Source organism: Bison bison, unplaced genomic scaffold (assembly GCF_000754665.1).
Source record: "Bison bison bison isolate TAMUID 2011002044 unplaced genomic scaffold, Bison_UMD1.0 scf7180017864259, whole genome shotgun sequence".
Taxonomy (NCBI): domain Eukaryota; kingdom Metazoa; phylum Chordata; class Mammalia; order Artiodactyla; family Bovidae; genus Bison; species Bison bison.
Window position 1 is genome coordinate 5,058,209 of NW_011494831.1, and position 24,641 is coordinate 5,082,849.

At 36.7% G+C, this 24,641-nt stretch overlaps 1 protein-coding gene across 1 annotated transcript in view; it reads right to left on the bottom strand.

Annotated features, from left to right (window-relative positions):
• Positions 1-24,641, bottom strand: part of UBR1 (ubiquitin protein ligase E3 component n-recognin 1) — a 156,221-nt gene that overhangs the window by 116,396 nt on the left and 15,184 nt on the right. Inside the window, exons 2-4 of the mRNA XM_010848042.1 lie at positions 17,609-17,865; positions 15,342-15,420; positions 2,619-2,729 (exon numbers count right to left, since the gene is read on the bottom strand). Of these exons, the coding sequence (XP_010846344.1) occupies positions 2,619-2,729; positions 15,342-15,420; positions 17,609-17,865 (447 nt within the window). The remainder of the gene's footprint in view (positions 1-2,618; positions 2,730-15,341; positions 15,421-17,608; positions 17,866-24,641) is intronic.

Here is a 24,641-nt window from a genome sequence, read left to right on the forward strand (position 1 = left end):
AAGTGGAAACAACCTAGATTTCCACAGACTGATGAATGGATAAATAAAATGATGCATAATCCATACAATGGAATATTATTTGGCCACAAAAATAAACTATATGCTAAAAAAGTACTAAAGTATACTCTTGAAATGGGTGAGTTTTTTAATATAGTATGCAAATCATAACTCAATAAGTTGTTTAAACAAAGCAGTAAGCAGGAAAACAAATATAGTAGCTCTTTAATAAGACACACACACACACACATAAAAATCCAATAGAAATTCAGTAGAAGGCTTTAATATTCAATTTTTAACCTACCTGCTATACACCATACTAATGAACTGCATTTTATTCTGTGGTGACCAAAACATTAATCTACACATTTACTCTTCTGCACCTATTCTTCCTACTCCCCAACGCTTTATTATTTTCTTTTCTACCATCTCTTCAATATGTCACCTTTTCTCTGGAGATTTTACTCAGAAGCTTTTGCTAGAAAGAGAGAAAAAGAGTGCCAAAGGTACTAAGAGCAACATTAATCCACTATGTTCTTATTTCTTATCTTCTTTAGCTTTAGAAATATTTCCTTTCAATTCTTAATCGAAGTAGTCTGAAATGAAAAGTTACAAGAATCTACTTATTACTTCTATACTATATCAGAAGCTAAATTCTTCAGAAGAGTTCTGGTAAGTAGAGAAGAAACTTTTAAATAAATCATGTATAGCTTTTATATATATATATATATTATAAGGTCCATTAGAGGGAACAACAGAGTGATGATCAAAATCAATTTTTAAAAAACCTTAATAATAAACCCAAAATGTACTACAGAACTAGAAAGAAATTTCCCTTAAACATACTTTTAGAGATATTGCCAAATGCTGGACTATAGGCTGATCGGTATTGACCAGGTCTAATTACACTTGGTAAATCCCTATTATGGCTGGCACGATGCCACACACCTGGCAGAGTATGGATTTCACACTCACCAAAGCAGAGACAAAACAAAGGTGAAGCACAGAGGACTCTTGGGGGGCAACTGATTAGTTATATGCTAGCTGTAAGTATGTTCCCACATTCAGATCATGAATCTGTTCCTGAGTATACAGATTTGCGGACATAACAAGCCTGAATGATCTATTTCTTTTTGAATCTAATTATAAATCCAAAGAAACCCAAGAAGACCAGGTGAGTTCAGGACTCAATTCAGTGTTCTGAGGCCATATGACTCGGGAAAACCACAAATAGACTGGAACCCCAAGAGGTAGGAAGAAAGAGGCTAGTTCTATAAACTTGATGAGCACTTAGGTTGATTCAATATCTTGGCTACTGTAAATAATGCTGCATAAACAAGGGTGCATGTATCTTTTGAAATTAAATAAATTTTGTACTTCTTTCTTCTTAATTTTATCTTTGGATTGTTCATTACTAATGTATAAAATACAAGTAATTTTTGTATCTCATATCCTGCAATCGTGCTGAACTTGTTTATTAGTTCTAACAATGTTTTAATGGATTCCTTAGGATTTTCTATATACAAAATCACATCATCTGCAGTTTTACTTTTTCCTTTCCAATTTGGGTGCTTTTTATATTTTTTTCTTGTCTAACTGCCTCAGCTGGAACGTCCATTATACTAATGAATGGATACTCACTGTGGCAAAGCAGAATATGCCTTACTCCCCATCTTAGGAGGAAAGTATCCAAAAGTATCCTAAAACTGAGTTTTAGGTTCTTTTGACACAAATCCATCCTCACCAGCCTACCTCACCTATTCCCTAATTCATATCTTGAGTCAGGTATTTTTACAACAAGGCCTGGTTTCTTTTAGTAGAAAATGGTACTTAAGAGATCAAAATATAGACCCTAGGGATATTCAGGAACAGTTTAAAGAATACAAAAACTATTTATTCCTTAAGTTTTAAAAAGGATTCTTCTGTGAAACCATTTGAGCATGGTGTTTTTTAGAAAGTACTTTCTTGTGACAACTTTTTAAATTTCTTCATGGTTATTAACTGTTAAAGTTTTTTCTGTTCTTGAATAAATTATAACTATACTGTTGGATAAAGGAATCTATTTTCAAATGTCTTTGCACAGAGTCATATAAAAAGCCTTTTATAATCCTCCTGTATCTGTGGTTCAATGGTCATTTTCCCATTCTCCTTTTTAATTGTCGCTATCTGGGCTTACAGTTTTTTTTCTTGATTAGGAGGTATAGTGGATAATATGTTCATTGATTTTTTTTTTCCTTTAAGAATAGCAATTACGGAATTTATGTGTTAGTTCTATTGTTTTCTAATTCATTATATCCTCCTGTTTCATAATAACTACTTCCATTCACTCTTTTAGGATAATATATTGTTTATTATTACTTATCAATTTGACTGCTTAACAAACAAGTAATCTGAGTTCATCTTTTCAGTGTAAATTCACTCCTTTAGAGAAATATGGAATCAAACCTTTATCAATTTATCAAATCTTTAAATCCTCTAGAATCAAATACAACTCCTTACATTTAAATATTAGAACATAAAATCAGGATTCTCGAAGGAATTCAGCTTAACCCATACAAATAACATTTCTATTTAATTTCATCAAGCTTAAAATAGCAATTAAAAAATAGTAATATTCTTACCTCTTTTGTGGTACCTGCTCTTCCAGGTTCATGACTTATACAAAAAGGACCAGTTTTCCATGCTTCTGTGTCCCCACAGTCACAAAATCCTCCTCCAGTAGAAGTATGCATCTGACAAATGAAAATGTGTGTGTTAATTTCAAAACATTTTACAAAGCAAAGAAGAATGATAAAGAGAACTCAAATAATACATGTTTCCTGCTATTTAACCTTGATTGCCTTTAATATTATAGATAAATATCAAAAAATATTTTGATAACAAAAAAAATTCTCAATACTTAATCACAACAAAAATGGACCTTCAAAATTGATACATTTTTGAAACATACTCAGTTTTTAAATAGTTTAATAGTTTTTAAAACAGATTGTGTCATGTGCAAAAAAAAAAGAAAAGAAAAAGAAAAATATATGACACCGAGAATGCTTGAGTAGATTTTATTATTAAACAGACTTTTTAAATCATTACAATGATAGTAGCTTAAGGACTTAAGAAATATATATTTTCATCCACATTAATATCCTACAGCAACTAAAACTTATTACAACATTTTTTTCTTTGAGGGTGCCTGTAAAAAAAATTATCTAAAATATAGTAGCTTAGATAGAGAAGGATGACAATGACCTGAATTTGAATCTTCCCCAAATCTCCCCCCTCCAAATTATACAACTAACAAGGAGAACAAGTAAAGCCACACATGACCCATGTCTGCAGGATTACTGGGAGTCAAAAAAATAAATACCACAACCTCCAAATGACTTCTGAGTTTCTGTTGCCTATCACTTCAAGCATGTGGATACAGACAATAGGAGAGGGAAGCTGCAAAGACTCCATTAAAGAGAACAGAAGGGTATAAAGGACTTAAATCAAGCACAGACAAAATCACATCCCAGAAGAGAAAGCTCAATGTCAAGGAACAAATACTGAACACAGATTGGGACTTGGTGGTTCACAGGGAAAGAGACTGAAGGTGAGCAGGACCAGAAGTGGCCACCTCTGAGAAGCATTACTTTTGGAGGAAAATCAAATACCTTTCAAAAGGTGGTAACCCCTTATAGAATGTGACAGTAAATGAAAGAAAGAAGAAAGAAAGCTTAAGAATCCTATAGAAACAAGAGAGAAACAAGACATGCCAAACCCTCCCCTCACTTCACCACCATCACCAGTATAATCTATAAAAGAAATTACACAGAAGAGGGTAAAACTGACAGAAGAGAGCACTTGTGAACACTATTCATGAAATGAAATAGAAAAAAGTACACCATATCCATGTGAAACTGTTGAAAAAAAAAAAGGTGCAAAATATAAATAAGAGCCAAAACTCAATTATGAAGCTGGAAGAAAATACAATGCTCTAAACTGAATTACCCATCCTCAAACAAGCATTAAAAACCGTTAATCAGATTAAGACACCTTTAATCATAAACACAAAAATTAAAAACAGAAATGGACAAAAAAGAAGAAATAAATGAGACCTGAATTAACTCAGGAGAAAAAAACAGAAGAAAATGATATATCAGAAGTAAATAGCATTGAAACAAAGTAGGGAAATAAGAGAATGAAAGTAAGATGAAGCAAAGAAATACAGAATTAGAGGAAAAATGGTTGAAATAGAAGATAGGCCTAAGAAAGGTAGATAAGCTTAACGAGTCACCAAAGAAAAATCAAAACAATGGAACAGGGATGACAATCTAAGAGAACTTCTGAAAACAAACTGCCTTAATCTACACAGTGAAAGGGCCCTCAGTGACTGAGAAAAAACTCAGTATGATCAACTCCTAAAACTATTAGACTTTAAAGATAAAAGCCCTGAGGTTTTGGGCAAAAAGAAGAAATAACATAATCACAAGAAAATTAGACTGGCACCCGACTTCTCAACGGGAGAAGGCAATGGCAACCCACTCCAGTACTCATGCCTGGAATATCCCATGGATGGAGGTGCCTGGTAGGCTACAGTCCCTGGGGTCCCGAAGAGTCGGATGCGACTGAGCAACTTCACTTTCACTTTTCACTTTCATGCATTGGAGCAGGAAATGGCAACCCACTTCAGTGTTCTTGCCTGGAGAATCCCAGGGAAGGAGGAGCCTGGTGGGCTGCTGTCTATGGGATTGCTCAGAGTCGGACACGACTGACGCGACTTAGCAGCAACTTAGCAGTAGCAGACTTCTCAATAGCAATACATGAAACAAGACAACAGCAGAGCAGCATTTTCAAGAAAAGAAACAGTAAACCAAGGATATTATCTACAGCTAAGCTTTAAAAATACAATTTTGAATGTGTCAGAACTAAAGGAACACTGTATACACATGACCTTCCAGAGGGATCTGTCTGAGCAGTGATCAACAAACTCTCTGTAGGAACAGACAGTAAATATTTTAGGCTTTGCAAGCCATGGAATCTCTTTTGAATTACTCAGTTCTACTTTTGTAGTGAAGCAGCAGCCACAGATAATAAATAAGTGAATAAACATAGCTATGTTCCAATGAGAATTCATAGGCACTAAAATTTTAAATTTCATATAATTTTCATTTATCATGAAATATTACTGAGAGTCCCTTGGACTGCAAGGAGATCAAACCAGTCAATCCTAAAGGAAATCAGTCCTGAATACTCATTGGAAGGACTGATGCTAAAGCTCAAACTCCAATACTCTGGCCACCTGATGTGAAGAACTGACTCATTGGAAAAGACCCTGATGCTGGGAAAGATTAAGGGCAGGAGGAGAAGGGGACGACAGAGGATGAGATGGTTGGATGGCATCATCAACTTGATGGACATGAGCTTAAGCAAGCTCCGGGAGTTGGTGATGCATAGGGAAGCCTGTTCTATGGGGTCGCAGAGTCGGACACAACTGAGCGACTGAACTGAGAACTGATTATTCTTCTTATTCTTTTTCACAATATAAAAACTAGCTTAGGGGCTTCCCTGGCAGTCCAGAGGTTAAGACTCTGCACTTCCACTTCAGGGGGCATGGATTCGATCCTTGGTTGGGGAACTGAGATCCCACATGGCTTGTGGTATGGCCAAAAGAAAAAAAGAATAAAAACTAAACTTAGCTTGCAGGCCATATATAAAAATAGATGGTGAACTGTATTGGACCCACAAACTGTAATTTACTGAACCCTAGAGGATGAGCCTCAGCTGACCAAGCAGTGACTGGAGAAACTTCAGAGAAAAGATAGTTGGTAAATATTTTATGTATGTAATTGTAATGCTAAGAACAAATCAAAGGGCTTCCCCATTGGCTAAGTGGTAAAGAATCCTCCTGCAATGCATGAGACATGGGTTCAATCCCTGGGTCAAGAAGATCCCCTGGAGAAGGGAATGGCAACCTTCTCCAGTATTCTTGCCTGGAAAATCCCATGGACAGAGGAACCTGGAAGGCTACAGTCCATGGGGTTAAAAAAGAGTTGGACATGACTTAGCGACTGAAAAACAACTAAGAACAAATCAATCATGTTGATGTTCGGGAGAAATCAACACAATACTGTTAAGCAATTATCTTTCAATTAAAACTAAAGAAATTTTTTAAAAAAAGGACAAATCAAAGGTGTTGAAAGATACATGCATAGAAGAATGTAAACTTTATACAACCTCACAATCAGAAAGACAACTAAAATAATGGGAGAAAGGAAAGAGAAAGCATTAGATTATCAACTACTAAGTAGGTAATAGGAAGAAAGCTAAGATACCATTAAAACTGACAAACTAGACAATGAAAAGTTAAGTAAGGGAGTAAAAAGGAACTAAAAGCACTATAAAAATTATTACTACAAATGTTACTACTAGAATGAAGGTAACAAAAGAAATTAGAATATACAAATCAATTTTATATACTGAGGAATGCTAAACTCATCCATAATTACTAAAAATGTAGTTTCAAATCAAAGTAAAAGTATAAACTTTAGTATAGGGAATGCCATGGAAGCAAGACATAAACTACAGAAGCATTAAAAAAAATTCTGGCAAACATAACTACATATTAATTAAAATGTCATTAAGGCAAATGACAGCATAAATCAAGTTTAAAAGACAGAAAATAGATTTCATACACATAACTTATGATCCAGCAATATCATTCTGAGGTTACCAAGAGAAATGAAAACAAATGTCCATACATAGACTTGTATTTGAATAGCTTTATTGAAAAGCTAGAAGTCAGTCCAGTATTCATCAAGTGATGAACAGGTACTATATTGTGGCATTTCCATACAATGGCATACTACCAGGCAATAAAAAGGAACAAATTGCTGATACATGAGAGGCGCTCAAAGGCATTATGTATGATTTCACTTATAAGACATTCTGAAAGGCCAAAACTATAGGGACAGAAAACAGATCAGTGAACGCCAGGAGCTAGGGGTATGTGAGCAAGAGGACTGCCTGCAAAACGGCACTAGAGAAGTTTTGAAATGATATAAATGTTTTATATCTTATTGTGGGGGTTTGTTGTGTTGTTTAGTCGCTAAGTCGTGTCCAACTCTGCGACTCCATGGACTGCGTGAGCATGCCAGGTTTCCCTATCCTTCACTATCTCCCAGAGTTCACCCAAGTTGATGTCCATTGAATCAGTGATGCCCTCCAACCATCTCATCCTCTGTTGCCCCCTTCCTCTTCTGCCCTCAGTCCTTCCAAGCATCAGGGTCTCTTCTAATGGGTCGGTTCTTTGCATCAGGTGGCCAAAGTACTGGAGTTTCAGCATCACTCCTTCCAACAAATATTCAGGGTTGGATTCTTTTAGGATTGGCTGGTTTGACCTTTCTGCTGTCCAAGGGACTCTCAAGAGTCTTCTCCAGCACCACAGTTCAAAAGTATCAATTCTTCAGCCCTCAGCCTTCTTTACAGTCCAACTCTTACATCCATACATGACTACTGGAAAAACCATAGCTTTCACTATACGGACTGGACCTTTGTCAGCAAAGTGATGTCTCTGCTTTTTAATACACTGTCTAAGTTTGTCATAGCTTTTCTTCCAAGGAGCCAAGTGTCTTTTAATTTCATGGTTGCAGTCACAGTCCAGTGATTTTGGAGCCCAAGAAAATAAAATCTGACACTGTTCCCACTTTTCTCCCATCTATTTGCCATGAAGTGATGGGACCAGATGCCATGATGCTTAGTTTTTTGAATGCTAAGCCTTAAGCCAGTTTTTTCATTCTTCTCTTTCACCCTCATCAAGAGGCTCTTTAGTTCCTTTTCACTTTCTGCCATTTAGAGTGGTATCATCTGCACATCTGAGGTTACTGATATTTCTCCTCGCAATCTTGATTCCAGTTTGTGATTTATCCAGCCTGGCATTTTGCATGACATACTCTACATATATTAAATAAGCAGGGTGACAATATACAGCCTTGACATACTCCTTTCCCAATTCTGAACCAATCAATTGTTCCATGTCTGGTTCAAACTGTTGCTTCTTGAGCTCTATACAGGTTTCTCAGGAGGCAGGTAAGGTAGTCTGGTAATCCCATCTCTTTAAGAATTTTCCAGTTTGTTGTGATTCACGCAGTCAAAAGCTTTAGCGTAGTCAATAAAGCAGATGCTTTTCTGGTATTCCCTTGCTTTTTCTATGATCCAACAGATGTTGGCAATTTGATCTCTGTCTGGTTCCATTGCCTTTTCTCAATCCAGATTGTACATCTGTAAATTATAGGTTCATGTACTGTTGAAGCCTAGATTGAGGGACTTTGAGAATTACCTTGATAGCATGTGAAATGAGTGCAATTGTGCAGTAGTTTGAACATTCTTTGGCATCGGCCTTCTTTGGGATTGTGATGAAAACCAACCTTTTCTAGTCCTGTGGCCGCTGCTGAGTTTTCCAATTTGCTGACATACTGAGTGCTGTATACTTTAACAGCATTGTAGGCTTTCCTGGTGGCTCAGATGGTAAAGAATCTGCCTGCAATGCAGAAGACCTGGTTTCGATCCCTGGATTGGGAAGATCCCCTGGAGAAGGAAATGGCTACCCACTCCAGTATTCTTTCCTGGAGAATTCCATGGACAGAGGAGCTTGGCAGGCTACAATCCACGGGGCCACAAAGAGTCGGACACGACTGAGCAACTAACATTTTCACACTGTGGTGGTTACCAAACTGTATGTGTCTATGAAAACTCATGGAACTGTACACTTAGAAAGGTAGATTTTATTGTGTATCAATTACATCTTTAAAAATCTAACTTAAAAATGAAAAATTATTAAAGACAATCATATTAAGATATTTGTGAAGTATATAACATAGCAGTAAGAAAAAAGTAACAGAAAAATAAGGACAGAAATAGGCATTACACAGAAGAAATTAAACATACAATTAAAAAATGAAAAGATGTTCATAATACTAGTAATAGAAGTGCAAATTAAAATAATCAGATAATTTGACTACTAACAGATTGGCAAAAAGTAAAAAGACTGATTAAATAAACTTCGGGACAGATATAGAGAAATGACTGTAAACTGACACAGCAATTCAGAAAAAAATCTGGAAAAATCCATCAAAGTTTATGCACACACCCTTCAAGCCAGAAAATATACCTCTAAGAATCTAGTCTCAAGCACTCTTGAATATATACATTAGTGTATAAAAAAGGTATATGTATATGTTGCATTATTGGTTAATTCCTGTAAAACTGGAAGCAATGTAATTACCTAGAAAAGAGGGATGATTTAAGTATATAATGACATACTCCCACAAAGGAATACATGTAGCAATTAAGCAAGGCAAGAGTTATTATATGGATCTGATTCACAACGTACATTTAAATTGTATTCATTAGGGAATCTTTCCTCTCTGTTCCAATAAATCTTGGGCATACACATGACTCTCAGATAATAAAAGTTCTCATGGTCATGACAGTCTCTGTCCAGGCCTTAGAATGCCCAATTCTAAATAATGATCAAATTGTCAAGCTTTCTTTTTTTTTAATATAAATTTATTTATTTTAATTGGAGGCTAATTACTTTACAATACTGTATTGGTTTTGCCATACATCAACATGAATCTGCCATGGGTGTACATGTGTTCCCCATCCTGAACCCCTCTCCCACCATCCATCCCTCTGGTCATCCCAGTGCACCAGCCCCGAGCATCCTGTATCATGCATCGAACCTGGACTGGCAATTCGTTTCACATATGATACTATACATGTTTCAATGCCATTCTCCCAAATCATCCCACTCTCGCCCTCTCCCACAGGGTCCAAAAGACTGTTCTATACATCTGTGTCTCTTTTGCTGTCTCTTATACAGGGTTATCATCACTATCTTTCTAAATTCCATATATATGCGTTAGTATACTATATTGGTGTTTTTCTTTCTGGCTTACTTCACTCTGTATAATAGGCTCCAGTTTTTAAAAAAAAGCATAAACTTGGTAAAAAATTGGTAAATTATATTTCATGAGACTTTAAAATTTGGGGAATGTATCTACACAATTGAATGCTATTCAGCAAAAAAGTTTGTGAGCTACTAGCGACTAAATAACAGGTACAGTAATATGAGTGAATCATAAAAACAATACACTCAGTGAAAAAAGCCAGACACAAAAGCATATGTACTATATGATTTCATTACATAAAATTCTAGAAAAGGGAATACCAAACTACAGTGACAGGAACCAGATCAGTGACTGCTCGGGGGCTACAATGTTCATCATAGCACTATTCATAATCACCCCAAAATAGAAACAACCCAAATGTCCATCAGCTGATGCACGCATAAATAAAATGTGGTATAGCCATACAGTGGCATATTATTTGATAATAAAAAGGAATAAACACAGATACATGCTACAGCCTGGATAATCAATGAAACATCATGCTAAGTGAAAGGAGCCAATTACACAGGACCACATGTTGTGTGACACCATTTATATGAATTGTCCAGAATAGGCAAATCTGTAGTGACAGAAAATAGATTAATGGTTGTCTCAGGCTGCAGGAAGAGTTGGGGTAAAAACGGTTATGAGGTTTCTTTTAAGGGTGATAAAAATGTTCCAAAATTTATTATAGTGATGACTGTGCTACTCTGTGAATATACTATGTGAATTATACTTTTTAAATGTGAATTGTCTGTCAATAAAGATGTGGATTATCTCTCAAAAAAAAAAAGAATTATTATATGTAACAACACAGAACTATCTCCATGATACATTAAATTAAAAACAAGTTGCAAGGAATTCCCTGTTGGCCTAGTGGTTAGGATTCTGGGCTTTCACTGCCATGGCCTGGGTTCAATCCTTGATCAGGGAACTGAGATACTGCAAGCTGCACAGTGTGGCCAAAAAAAGCTGCAAAACAGAGTACATAGTAGGATCCCATTTATACACACACACACACACATACACACACAAACATACCTCCTAAACATATAAATATATATGTTTATAAATAATAAAGATCTGTAGGGATGTGTACTAAATCGTGTTTAGTTTAACAAAGTATGATGGGACAGAAAGGCAACAATAATTTTTATTTGTATTTTTCTGTATTATTTGAATTTTGAAAAAGTAAGTTTTATTGCATTGCTTAAGTAAATAATTTTTTAATGCTGTTGCATTTTGAAGATAATACATAAATTCTCATTACATAGAACTAATCTTAAGACAGATCCTGATTGTTACTTCTATAATTAAATCTTAGATATCAGCCCTGCCTATGATCCTAATACTTCCTATGATCTGCCCTTTTGATCCTAACACTTGATTTCAACAAACATCTGTTGAAGGACTTCCATGGTGGTCCAGTGGTTAAGACTCAGCTTCTAGTGCAGGGGGTACAGGTTTGATCTCTGGTCAGAGAGCTAAGATCCCACATGCTGCATGGAGTGGCCAAAAAAGAAAAAAATAGTAATAATTTTAATACTGGGTGTTTTTGTCTATTTTGAGGATAAAAATGCAAAGTTTACTGAAAATTTTTTTTAAAGAATGTGCTTCAGTATATTCTGTTTTTCATATTTACCTTTTTGTATGTATCTAAGAATGTTTACGTCTACTCTCTAAATAAATTTCAATTATAGAATAATAAATACAGTGTTATCAGCTACAGTCATCATGTTAAATACCTTAGATTCTCAGACCTTATTTATCTTACTGTAGTTTTTAAATTAATTTATTTTTAGTTATGCTGGGTCTTTGTTGCTGCACTTAGGCTTTCTATGTTGTAATAAGTGGGGACTACTCTCCAGTTGTGTGGCATGGGCTTTCTCATTGCAGTTGCTTGTGGCTGCAGAGCACAGGCTCTAAGTGCACGGGCTTCAGTAGTTGCAGCATGTGGGCTCAGTAGTTGCAGCATGTGGGCTCAGTAGTTGCAGTGTGTAGGCTCAGCTGCACCACAGCATGTGGAATCTTCCTGGACCAGGGATCAAAACCACATTACCTGTGTTGGCAGCCAGATTCTTATCTACAGTACCACCAGGGAAGTCCCTTTACTGTAGTTTTTATTTTTAAGGGATAAACTACTGAAAAGCTGGATATCACAAAGAAGGGGCACATTACACACAGTAGATCAAGCTCAAATTTTTATCTCTGTTCTCAAAAATTTTGTGTTTGTTTTTATGCTTCTACTTTATTTTCAATTCTCATCTTAGATTCTGCAAGATCATAGCAAAAAGTCTTTGGTGTGGGATAGCAATTTTACACAAAAGAGATAGATCAAAAATTCAATATGGGGTTCTTTGATATTAAATTAAAATTTATATGAACACATGAACACATTTTTGGGGGGCTTCCCTGGTGGCTCAGACGGTAAAGAGTCTGCCTGCAGTGCAGGAGACCTGAAGAAGGAAATGGCAACCCACTCCAGTATTTTTGCCTGGAAAATCCCATGGATGGAAGAGCCTGGCAAGCTACAGTCCATGGGGTCGCCAAGAGTCACGACTGACCAACTTCACTTTTTCTTTTTTTTCCAACTATTTTTGTGCCTGCAAGTCAGATACTATCAAGCAAACTGCCATGTCTGATCCACAATCCTTTTAAATTTTTAACTCAAAGACAAATAGGAAAATTCAGTAAATTTTATCTTTCCAGATGTTCTCAGAAAGAGTTATAAAACACAGTTGGATAATCTATTTACACCAAATGAATTACCTATGTGTGTTGTGAGGTAGCAATGAAAGACTATGATCTTCTATGGTAATAACACCCTCAATGCAGAAGCCTTCCCTCCTCACAGTGTGTGAAGAGTGTGAATAAGGGATGGAGAGTCACCTTTCATTATTTCATCAACTACTGGTGTTTTCACAGTATTTTAAATGCCTGATTTCAATTTTACAACAATACCAATATTTATTCTGAAAGGTAATCACATGTTCCAAGTAGCAGAACTTCCAACACGTTCTATAGGAATAATTTGCAGTTCTTTTTTTGTGGGGGCAGGGGGAGGTGTGAGGTGTGCTTCATGGCTTGCAGGATCTCAGGTCCCCAACCAGGGACTGAACCCAGGCCATGGCAGTGAAAGCGCTGAATCCTAACCAGTAGACCACCAGGGAACTTCCTAATTCACAGTTTTGAATCATACTTCAGAAAAAAAACTTGCAGCAGTGCAGGATTTATTCCTACTCCATCACAGGTAATACTGCATAGATCTCTACAGGAACTTTAAATTCTTCTGCTGTGAACTTTAAGATTGCTATGAAAGATGTACTTTGGGGAACACTGAGAACTCCATAAGGCAGCCATTAGCATGATTTGAAATGAATCTTCAACATGGCAGAGCAGGTCTGGACAGAGACCCCACACCATCTCTGTGAAACAGCTCCACTCCCTCCACAGTGCTGGGGACAGCAAAAGTTGTTCTGCGCTATTCTGTGCCTAAAGGTTTTTCTTGGTGCTTTCTTAAAACAGTATCAGATCTTGGGTCTGCATCCCAATCGTTATCCTTTTCTTCCCCTTCTCTGCAGCAAAACATATCCCTTCTTATTTCTTCTAATCTTTTTTTTTAATGGTTTAATTTTTTTTCTTTTATTGTGTTTTATTTAAAAAGAATATACACAATATATAGGTGAGTTACAAAGCAGAATAATGAAGTGAACACCACTGATTCAGCATCTAACCCAGGAAAATATTAATACTGTTGCCAAGTTCCCTGTGTGATCCTCCATTTGACAGGGAGGTTATTGTTACCTGAATTGTATTTATTAGTCATTCCCCTGCTTTTCTTTAAAAATTTCACCACATCTAACAGGTATTTCAGAGAGATTCTATCACTTATTCCCCCAACAAAAGTCTTCTGTTCTTTACACACACTTTTGAAGGGCAGTATTTTTTAAAGCGTATAAACATAATTTTTTATTAGTTACACAATAGTCCATCCTCCTAATAACACAAAGATTCCTGAGTAAGCTGTACATGCACCTTCTATAGGAAGAGCTTTGCAAAAACCTAAAGATGATAAACTTAAGGATGCTTCACAAAAGAGTGCTTTGTGGTGCAATGTAGACTGTAAGCTTTCAATACTGAAAGATAGCTTAGTGAAGAGGTTCCCAAATTTAATAGACAAGCTTTACCAGTCAACAGAAAAAATCAGAAAAAAGGAATGTGATGAGCTCTTCCACAGAGGTACATGTATACAATTTAAAGACCTTTTTAGCCTGAGATTATCCTACTTCCTTGGAATTAAATTTTCCTTTTCTTCATAAAACTATAGGAGATGGTAAGGATTTTTTGGTTGCTGTTCATGTGCTCTTTTTAAAGTTAAAATTGAACTTATTTAGCCAAATAAAAATTTGAAAACCCTGTGTCTTACCCAAAGTCTTCTGAAATTGTACTGGCCCACAGAATTCCAAAGCTTGGCACCCTCACTAAGACCACAATATAACACTATTCGATACCTACCAGATTGGCTAAAACTTAAAAAGTTGGCAACATCAAATCTTGCAAGAATGTGGAGCCATAGGAACTCCCATATACTGCTGAAGAACTTACAAATTGGTATAACCACTTTGGAAAACAGTCTGACATTATCCACTATGACTTAAGATATACTCTAGAACTCAGCAATTCTATTCCAGATATACACCCTGGACAAACTCCTATACATGTGTACCAAAATACACAAATAAGAATGTTCACAGAAAAATTGTTTTATACAGTAATAGTCCAAAATTGGAAACAATCTACATATCCATATACAGTACAATGAATAACAATGTGGGTTATCAAACACTATAAGGTAAATGGACAAAACATATACATATATAAATATGCACACACACACACATATATACATACACATAATGCTGAGTGAAAGCTACTCAACAAGAGAAATGTACAGAATGACTCCATCTATACAGAATTCAAAACCAGATGCAACTATTCAATATGATTTGGGTGAGAAGCTAAAAGGAAAATGAAGGAAACTGTTATCACAAAACACAGAAGAGAGGTTATATCATAAAGTGGGAGAGAAGGATGGTGATCCAGAAGGAGGCCCCTGAGAACTAGCAATGTCTCATTTTTTGATCTAAGGAGTGGTTAGAAAGGTGTTCACTTTATAGTTATTCTTTAAGCTGTTAATATGCTTTATACAATCTTTTGTATAAAAGAGATGTACTTAAAAAAAAATTGTAAGGGGCTGTCTCTTGAGGTAGCAGATGCTCCACCAAATATGTTTAACCAGAGCTAAAAGTTCACATATCAGATGTGTTATAGCAGGAACTCAAGTACTCATCAGGAATTTGGACTAGCTGGCCATCAGTCTCCTGCCAATCAAGAGATTTTATGCATCTATTTCCATACCTTGTAACGATGATTTTTATGAACACTATTCTGGAAGCAGTCCATACAGAGTACACATGTTGGATCAATTGCACAGTCCCTGAAAAACATTAAAAATCAGGTGCCAAAATTTAGATGACTCCCATTGATGCTCAAAGTATAACAATGATATAATGTGAATCAATTTCCTATATGATACACAAACTGTTTATGAAAATACTTTAAAAATTGAATTCCAAATAATGTTGGCCTCTTTCTGGCCATATTTTAATGTATATGTTGGGATGTTTGGTTTTGTTTCCTAAATTACCCTCATTACTTTGAGCTTTCGCCTGGTTTCAAACTATTAAATTCCACTTCAAAATTAGTTTCTGGTGCATGATTTGGCAGCACATATGCCAAAATTAGTTTTCTGAAAAATTGATCAGTTTTTCTTCACTCTCTGCATCATCTTAGCCTATTACAGTTACAAATGTATTTTACAGGCACTGATTGTTCACTGGTAAATGAGGCTTGGTTAAAGAAAAAATTCCTTAGAATGTAAGCAACATAAGGGAAAGGATTTTAATTTATTTTGTATAATATCTCCCAAGCTTGTAGAGCAGTACCTCAGTTCAGTTCAGTTCAATTGCTCAGTCGTGTCCGACTCTTTGCGACCCCATAAATCGCAGTACGCCATGATAAATATCAATGAATATTTATTGAATAAATTAAATTCAATCTTTCCTATTTTTTTCCTTAATAAAAACTTTTAAAATGTAAAATTTTATTTAATACTTTCAGGGAAACATTGACAATAATATAAACAAGTGCAAAGTGCAAAATTAATTTTAAAAATATTTATTTAGAAAAGTTGAAGCGATAGAATTGGGCAATGTTAAAACTGAACTTTTAAATGCTAATAAGTAAAGACTGACTAATAACAGTTTCTAAAATATATATGATCTACTAACCTATTCACAGCAGGATTTCCAAATCTCAGCAGTACTGACACTTTAAACTGAATAATTATTTGCTGGTGATACAGGAGACTATCCTGTGTACCATAGGATGGTTAAGCAGCAACCCGGCCTCTATCCACTAGATGTCAGTACCATCCCCCTAGTGTGACAATTAAAAATGCCTCCGGGACCCTTTTGGAGAAATGAGGTCTACAAATGTCTTCTACTATGCTTTAGTTGAAACCGACTGGGTTTCAACTTAACAAGAAAACTTAACAAGATAAATGAAACTGCTATATAGTAAAATGGTATACAAAATACAAAAGTTGAATTTTCCCTAAGAAAATAAGAGAATAAAGAAATGTAGTATGTTCTAAACAACTGCTGTGTGTGCTTAGTCACTCAGTCGTGTCTGACTCTTTGTGACCCCATGGACTGCTAGGCTCCCCTGTCCATGGGGATTCTCCAGGCAAGAATACTGGAGGGGGTTGCCCTGCCATCTTCCAGGGGATCTTCCCAACCCAGGGATCGACCCCAGGTCTCCCACATTGCAGGCAATTCTTTACCAGCTGAGCTACTATACACAAATCAGTCAAATCTAGAATTACACTGAAGCAAAAAGTAATTCTCTGTATTTATAAAATCTGAAGATTCACATTCCTAACCTAAACAACTTCTAATAAAAGAAAAAAAAAAACCCTAAAAGTCCGATTAAGACCTAAAAGTTAAAAAGTTTCAGGCAAGAGTAGAGAATAAAAAAGTTCTCTGTGTTACCATGCTGCTTAAGTTCTTTCACAAAAGGCGAAAAACCTAAAGCCGTTTCCAGTTTCCCTACCACTGACCTCGTCTATCCAATTAAGTTACAAATGCTCCAACAGGTTCTTTGATACCAAATGTTACTTGGTGGCAAAAAAAAAACAACCTGAAATGACAAGGGACTATAGACTTTATTTATACCACTTGCTGTGAACAGTCATAGATTTCTTATAGAAATGCTGTGTTTGATTATAGGATCCTGCCCCAACTCTACTGGGGAAGTATTCAGAATTCTGAAATACATGTGGCACCAAGAGTTTCAGATAAGGGTGTATGGACTACATTACAAACAAGGCAAAAATCAATCACTTATATACTTTCAGAGAACAAGAAGAAAAGTGAGAGAATTGTGTAAGTCATATATTCAAAAATAAGCTGTACTAGCAAAAACAAACATAAATGCATAATAAAAGGAAGTTAATTAAGAAGAATTAAATACAACTAGCAATACACCAAGAAAGGTACATCATAAAATAGGCACAGAATATTAAGCTGTAATTACAACCAATCCTGTACATTTCTAAATCTTACCTACAAGAATATGTTGTCTCTCCACTTTTGAAAACCTTCCCACAAAGTTGAAATGCTCCACTGTGCTTCAGTTTCTCTAAGCAAATATCTGGATCTTCTCCAAATAAGTACCATTCCAGGGGAGTGAATATTGACCTCTGTATGCTCTCCTCCTGCTTTTCCAAATCTGGGTCCATTTCAGCAAAATAAATGTCAGGCACCACTTGTGCCAAATAGTTCAAGAAAACAGTATAAAAATCAATCTGCTGATCCCAGCACTGAAAAACAAAACAAAAATTAAACTTTCTTACAAGTTCCTTCTTAAAGATCTAGGAGCACAAGTAATGGCACAGATAATGGCATAATTCTGTAGTTTCAGAGAAAGTGATTTACAGTATATTCCTATTTTACTGTTCACCAATACTAAAGGAGCTGTAGTGCTGGAGAAGACTCTTGAGAGTCCCCTGGACAGCAAGGAGATTAAACCAGTCAATCCTAAAGGAAATCAACCCTGAATATTCACTAGAAAGACTGATGCTGAGGCTCTGATACTTTGGCCACCTGATGTGAAGAGCCGACTCACTGGAAAAGACCCTGATGCAGGGAAAGACTGAGGGCAGGAAAAGAAGGGCGGCTACAGAGGATGAAATGGTTGGATGACATCATTGATTCAATGGACATAAGACTGAGCAAACTCCAGAAGACAGTGAAGGACAGGGAAGCCTGGCATGCTGTAGTCCATGGGGTCGCAAAGAGATGGACAGGACTGAGTGACTAAATAGTAGCAAATACAAAAGGAAAGTGGGTGATTTTTTTTTTTAAAGAAGGACTTGGAAATAAGTGGTTGTCCACATATAGAAAAAAGAAGTGCAGCTATAGCAGAGGAGAATTACTCTTCCCTGCTGAAGTGGCCAACTCCTGGTGTGTGCAGGTGATTCAGAGGCTAGAGCGATAAAGTATTCCTCATACCAGTAGTTTAATTATTTTGTTTTTTTCTTCCAGTTTTATTGAGATGTAATTGACATACAGCACTTAATGAGTTTAAGGTGTACAACATAATTATCTGACTTACATACATCATGAAATGATTACCACAATAGTTTCAGTGAATATCCATCATCTCACAAAGATATAAAATTAAATGAATGGGGAAAAATGATTTTTTCCTTGTGATGAGAACTCTTAGGATTTACTAATAGTTTAATTATTTAAAGGAACCATAGCATTTAATGAGAGATCAAAATGAATGAGTGCCAGAGTTTTAGAACACAAAAAGCACTCACCATAAAACAAAAAGAAAAGATAAATGAACATCAGCAAAAGAAAAACACAAAAAACCCTCTGCTTTTCAAAAGAAACTGGTAATAGGTGGCTTTTTGCCATGCTTATTTGCACAGGAAAACATGCTCAACATCATTAAATCATTAGAGAAATGCAAATTAAAATGGCAGTGAGATATCCCTAACAAACCTATCAGAGTGTAGGTAAAAAAATAAAATAAAAATTTGGCAATACCAAGTATCAACACAAATGCAGAAAACTTAGAAAGGAAAGGGACTCGAAATGCTATACACATACTTTACAAAGGAGTTCAGCAGTTTCTCACAAAGTTAAATATATACTTACCATATGACCCAGCAATCAAACTCCTAGTTATCTAACCAAGAAATAAAAACTTATGTTCACAAAACACTTATACTTGAAAGTTATAGCAGCTTTATTCATAATTGCCCCAAACTAGAAATGACTCAGTTGTCCTTCAACTGGCGAATTATAAACAGTTTGTACATCCAAACCACAGAATATTTAGCATACTCCTTTATTGCTCAGCAATAAAAGGACTGAATGATGAACACATGCAAAATCAAAAGAAGTCAAATTCAAAAAGATTATGTACTACTGCCTCTTAGTAGTTGGGACCTTGTTCATATTGACAGCATATATGTGAACTGAGCAAAGCCCATCTCTGGGCCAAATTCCTGACTCCTATTATAAGTGGTTTTAACAGATACTATATGTAGATTCCAATAACGCCACCTTTGTCTTCAATCAAGCAAGAGAGCATTGTAAGTACCCAGAAATGCCCTGTTAAAAGACATTCATGGATTACTCATTGGCAATTTGGTTTTAAATGTGAGGCAATTATCTCAAACCACCCAGCCAGCCCAACATTTTTAATGCTATTAAGTAACAGCAGTCTTTATTTTAAATAGAGGCAGGAAAAATAGAACTCTCTACTCTCAAACCAACATTGGCAATTGAGTCACAGTTAATGGACATCACCAGATGGTCAACACCAAAATCATACTGATTATATTCTTTGCAGCCAAAGATGGAGAAGCTCTATAAAGTCAGCAAAAACAAGACTGGGAGCTGACTGTGGCTCAGATCATAAACTCCTTATTGCCAAATTCAGACTTAAATTGAAGAAAGTAGGGAAAACCACTAGACCATTCAGGTATGACCTAAATCAAATCCTTTATGATTATACAGTGGAGTGACAAACAGATTCGAGGGATTAGATCTGATAGAGGAGTACCTGAAGAACTATGGCTGGAGGTTGTGACACTGTACAGGAGGCAGTGATCAAGACCATCCATCACCAAGAAAAAGAAATGCAAAAAGCAAAATGGTTGTCTGATGAGGCCTTACAAATAGCTATGAAAAGAGAAGCAAAAGGCAAAGGAGAAAAGGAAAGACAAACCCATTTGAATGCATAGTTCCAAAGAACAGCAAAGAGAGATAAGAAAGCCTTTCTCAGTGATCAATGCAAAGAAATAGAGGAAAACAGTAGACTGGGAAAGACTAGAGATCTCCTCAAGAAAATTAGAGATACCAAGGGAACATTTCATGCAAAGATGGGCACAATAAAGGACAGAAATGATACGGACCTAACAGAAGCAGAAGAAGAGGTGGCAAGAATACACAGGAGAATTGTACAAAAAAGATCTTCACAACCCAGATCATGTGATCACTCACCTAGAGACAGACATCCTGGAATGTGAAGTCAAGAGGGCCACTATGAACAAAGCAAGTGGAGGTGATGGAATTCCAGCTGAGCTATTTCAAATCCTAAAAGATGATGCTGTGAAAGTGCTGAACTTAATATGCCAGCAAATTTGGAAAACTCAGCACTGGCCACAGGACTGGAAAAGGTCAGTTTTCATTCCAATCCTAAAGAAAGGCAACGCCAAAGAATGCTCAAACTACTGCACAATTGTACTCATCACACATGTCAGCAAAGTAATGCTCAAAATTCTCCAAGCCAGGCTTCAACAATACATGAACCGTGAACTTCCAGATGTTCAAGATGGATTTAGAAAAGGCAGACGAACCAGAGATCAATTTGCCAACATCCTCTGGTTCATCGAAAAAGCAAGAGTTCCAGAAAAACAACTACTTCTGCTTTACTGACTATGCCAAAGCCTTTGACTGTGTGGATCACAATAAACTGCGGAAAATTCTTCAAGAGATGGGAATACCAGACTACCTGACCTGCCTCCTGAGAAATCTGTATGCAGGTCAAGAATCAACAGTTAGAATGGGACAGGGAACAACAGACTGGTTCCAACTTGGGAATGGAGTACGTCAAGGCTGTATATTGTCACCCTGCTTATTTAACTTATATGCAGAGTACATCATGAGAAATGCTAGACTAGATGAAGCACAAGCTGGAATAAAGGGAGAAATATCAATAGCCTCAGATATGCAGATGACACCACCCTTATGGCAGAAAGTGAAGAGGAACTAAAGAGCCTCTTGATGAAAGTCAAGAGGAGAGTGAAAAAGTTGGCTTAAAGTTCAACATTCAGAAAACTAAGATCATGGCATCCGGTCCCATCACTTCATGGCAAATAGATGGGTTAACAGTGGAAACAATGGCAGACTATTTTTTGGGGCTCCAAAATCACTACAGATGGTGACTGCAGCCATGAAATTAAAAGATACTTGCTCCTTGGAAGGAAAGTTATGACCAACCTAGACAGAATATTAAAAAGCAGAGACATTACTTTACCAACAAAGGTCTGTCTAGACAAAGCTATGGTTTTTCCAGAAGTCATGTATGGATGTGAGAGTTGAACTATAAAGAAAGCTGAGCACCAAAGAATTGATGCTTTTGAACTGTGGTGTTGGAGAAGACTCTTGAGAGTCCCTTGAATAGCAAGTAGATCCAACCAGTCCATGCTAAAGGAAACCAGTCCTGAATATTCATTGGAAGGACTGATGCTGAAGCTGAAACTCCAATATTTTGGCCACCTGATTCGAAGAACTGACACATCTGAATAAGATCCTGATGCTGGGAAAGACTGAAGGCGGGAGGAGAAAGGAACGACAGAGGATGGATGAGATGGTTGGATGGCATCACTGACTCAATGGACCTGAGTTTGAACAGACTCTGAGAGTTGGTGATGGACAGGGAGCCCTGGTGTGCTGCAGTCCATGGAGTTGCAAAGAGTCGGACACGACTGAGCGACTGAACTGAACTGAATTAAATTAATTCTGTTCATTTGAAATGGGTTGGCTTTCTGGTTTTATTAGTATTTCATGTTTGTTTTATATTTACATAAGAACCATATAAGGCATTTATACTAGTTTCATATTTGCTGATAAAGGTCTGTATAGTCAAAGCTGCGGAGAAGGCAATGGCACCCCACTCCAGTACTTTTTTTTTTTTTACTTTTAAATTTTATTTTATTTTTAAACTTTACATAATTGTATTAGTTTTGCCAAATATCAAAATGAATCTGCCAAAGGCATACTTCAGTACTCTTTGCCTGGAAAATCCCATGGACGGAGGAGCCTGGTAGGCTGCAGTCCATGGGGTTGCTAAGAGTCGGACATGATTGAGCGACTTCACTTTTCACTTTTCACTTTCACGCATTGGAGAAGGAAATGGCAACCCACTCCAGTGTTCTTGCCTGGAGAATCCCAGGGACGGGGGAGCCTGGTGGGCTTCCGTCTATGGGGTCACACAGAGTTGGACACGACTGAAGTGACTCAGCAGCAGCAGCAGTCAAAGCTGTGGTTTTTCCAGTAGTCTTGCATGAATGTCAGAGCTGGACCATAAGGAAGGATGGGTACCAAAGAAATGATGCTTTCAAACTGTGGTGTTAGAGAAGACTCTTGAAGAGTCCCTTGGACAGCAAGATCAAACCAGTCAATCTTAAAGGAAATCAACCCTGAATAGTTATTGAAAGGACTGATGTTGAAGGTGAAGCGCCAACACTTTGGTGAAGAGCCAACTCACTGGAAAAGACTGATGCTGGGAAAGATTGAAGGCAAAAGGAGAAGAGGGTGGCCAAGAATGATATGGTTGGATAGCATCACTGATTCAATGGACATGACCTTGGACAAACTTTGGAAGATAGTGAGGGACAGGGAGGCCTGGAGTGCTGCAGTCAAAGGGGTTGCAAAGAACTGGACATGACTTAGAGAGGGTAAACAATATTCTAAATTAAAAAAAAATTTTTTAAGGCTATGTACTATATAATTCCATTCATATAACATTCCAGAAAAGGCAAAACTACTAGAGATAGAGGATAGCACAGTGGTTGCAAGAGGCTGACAACAAAGTAGCAGCAACATAAATTTTGAGGGCAATGGAACAGTTCTGTAGCATCTGTATTATGGTGATGGGTACACAACTGTTGGCAACTCTCAAAACTCACAGAACTGTACAATAAAAAGTTATTTATGGAAATTTTCATAGTGAATAAAAAATAATATGGTTTGAAAGATGAAAAGAACCACAGATTGAGACAAATATCTGCAATAATACACTAGATACTTCTCTCCCAAAGATCAAGGATGAGGCAAAGATATCCGTTCTCTTCTATTCACTATAGTACTAGAGGTCATAGCTAGTGAAATAAAACAAGAAAAATAAATAAAAGGCATGGTGATTGGAAAGGAAGAAATAAAACTGTCTCTATTCACATACAATATGATTACTCTTCACAAAAAAATTCTGAGAAATCAATTAAAAAACACACACAAGTTTCCCTGGTGGCTCAGTGGTAAAGAATCTGCCTGCCAGTGCAGGAGACCTGAGTTTGATCCCCGATCTGGGAAGATCCCACATGTTGCGGAGCAACTGAGCCCATGCCCTAGAGCCGAGGAACCACAAAAGAAGCCACCACGATGAGACACTGGCACACCACAACTAGAGGGTACCACCCTCTTTCCACAACTAGAGAAAAGCCCGTGTGGCAACAAGTATCCAGCACAGCCAAAAGTAAAATAACATATACAACTATTAAAACAGACACACACACACACAGACTTCTGTGGTGGTACAGAGGTTAAGAATCTACCTGCCAATGGAGGGGACACAGGTTCGAGGGAAGATTCCACATGCTGTGGGGCAACTAAGCCTGTGCACCCGAATACTGAGCCCATGCTCCACAACAAGAGAAGCCACCACAATGAGGAGCCTGCAGACTGCAAGAAGAGTAGCCCCCGTTGCCGCAACTAGAGAGCCTGTGCCCAGCAACAAATACCCAGTGTAGCAAAAAAAAAAAAAAAAACAAGTAAGAATAGTAAGTGAACTAAGCAAGCTCATTAGATGTAAGATCAATACATAAAAATCAACTGTATTTCTATATACTAGCAACAAATAATTGGAAAATGAAATTTTTAAATAGCATTTACAGTAGCATCAAAAAAATACTTGGCAATTAGTTTATATTGAACACTATCAAACATTATTGAGAGAAATGTATGAAGTATCTTAAAAAATGAAGAGTTGCATCATGTTCATTGTTTACAAGATTCAATATTTTTAAAAGGTGTATACATCCTAACTGAACTACAAATTCTACACAATCCCAGCAAGCTTTCTTGTAGAAATTAACAAGTTGATTCTAAAACGAATATGGAGGGAATCCGCTCACAGTCCAGTGGTTAGACCTTGGCACTTTCACTGTCATGAACCAGGTTCAATCCCTTGTTGAGGAACTAAAATCCTACAAGCTGTGCATGGTAGCCAAAAAAAAAGAAAAAAGAAAAAGGAAATGTAAAGGACTTAGAAGGAGACTTAACAGTATCTGATTTT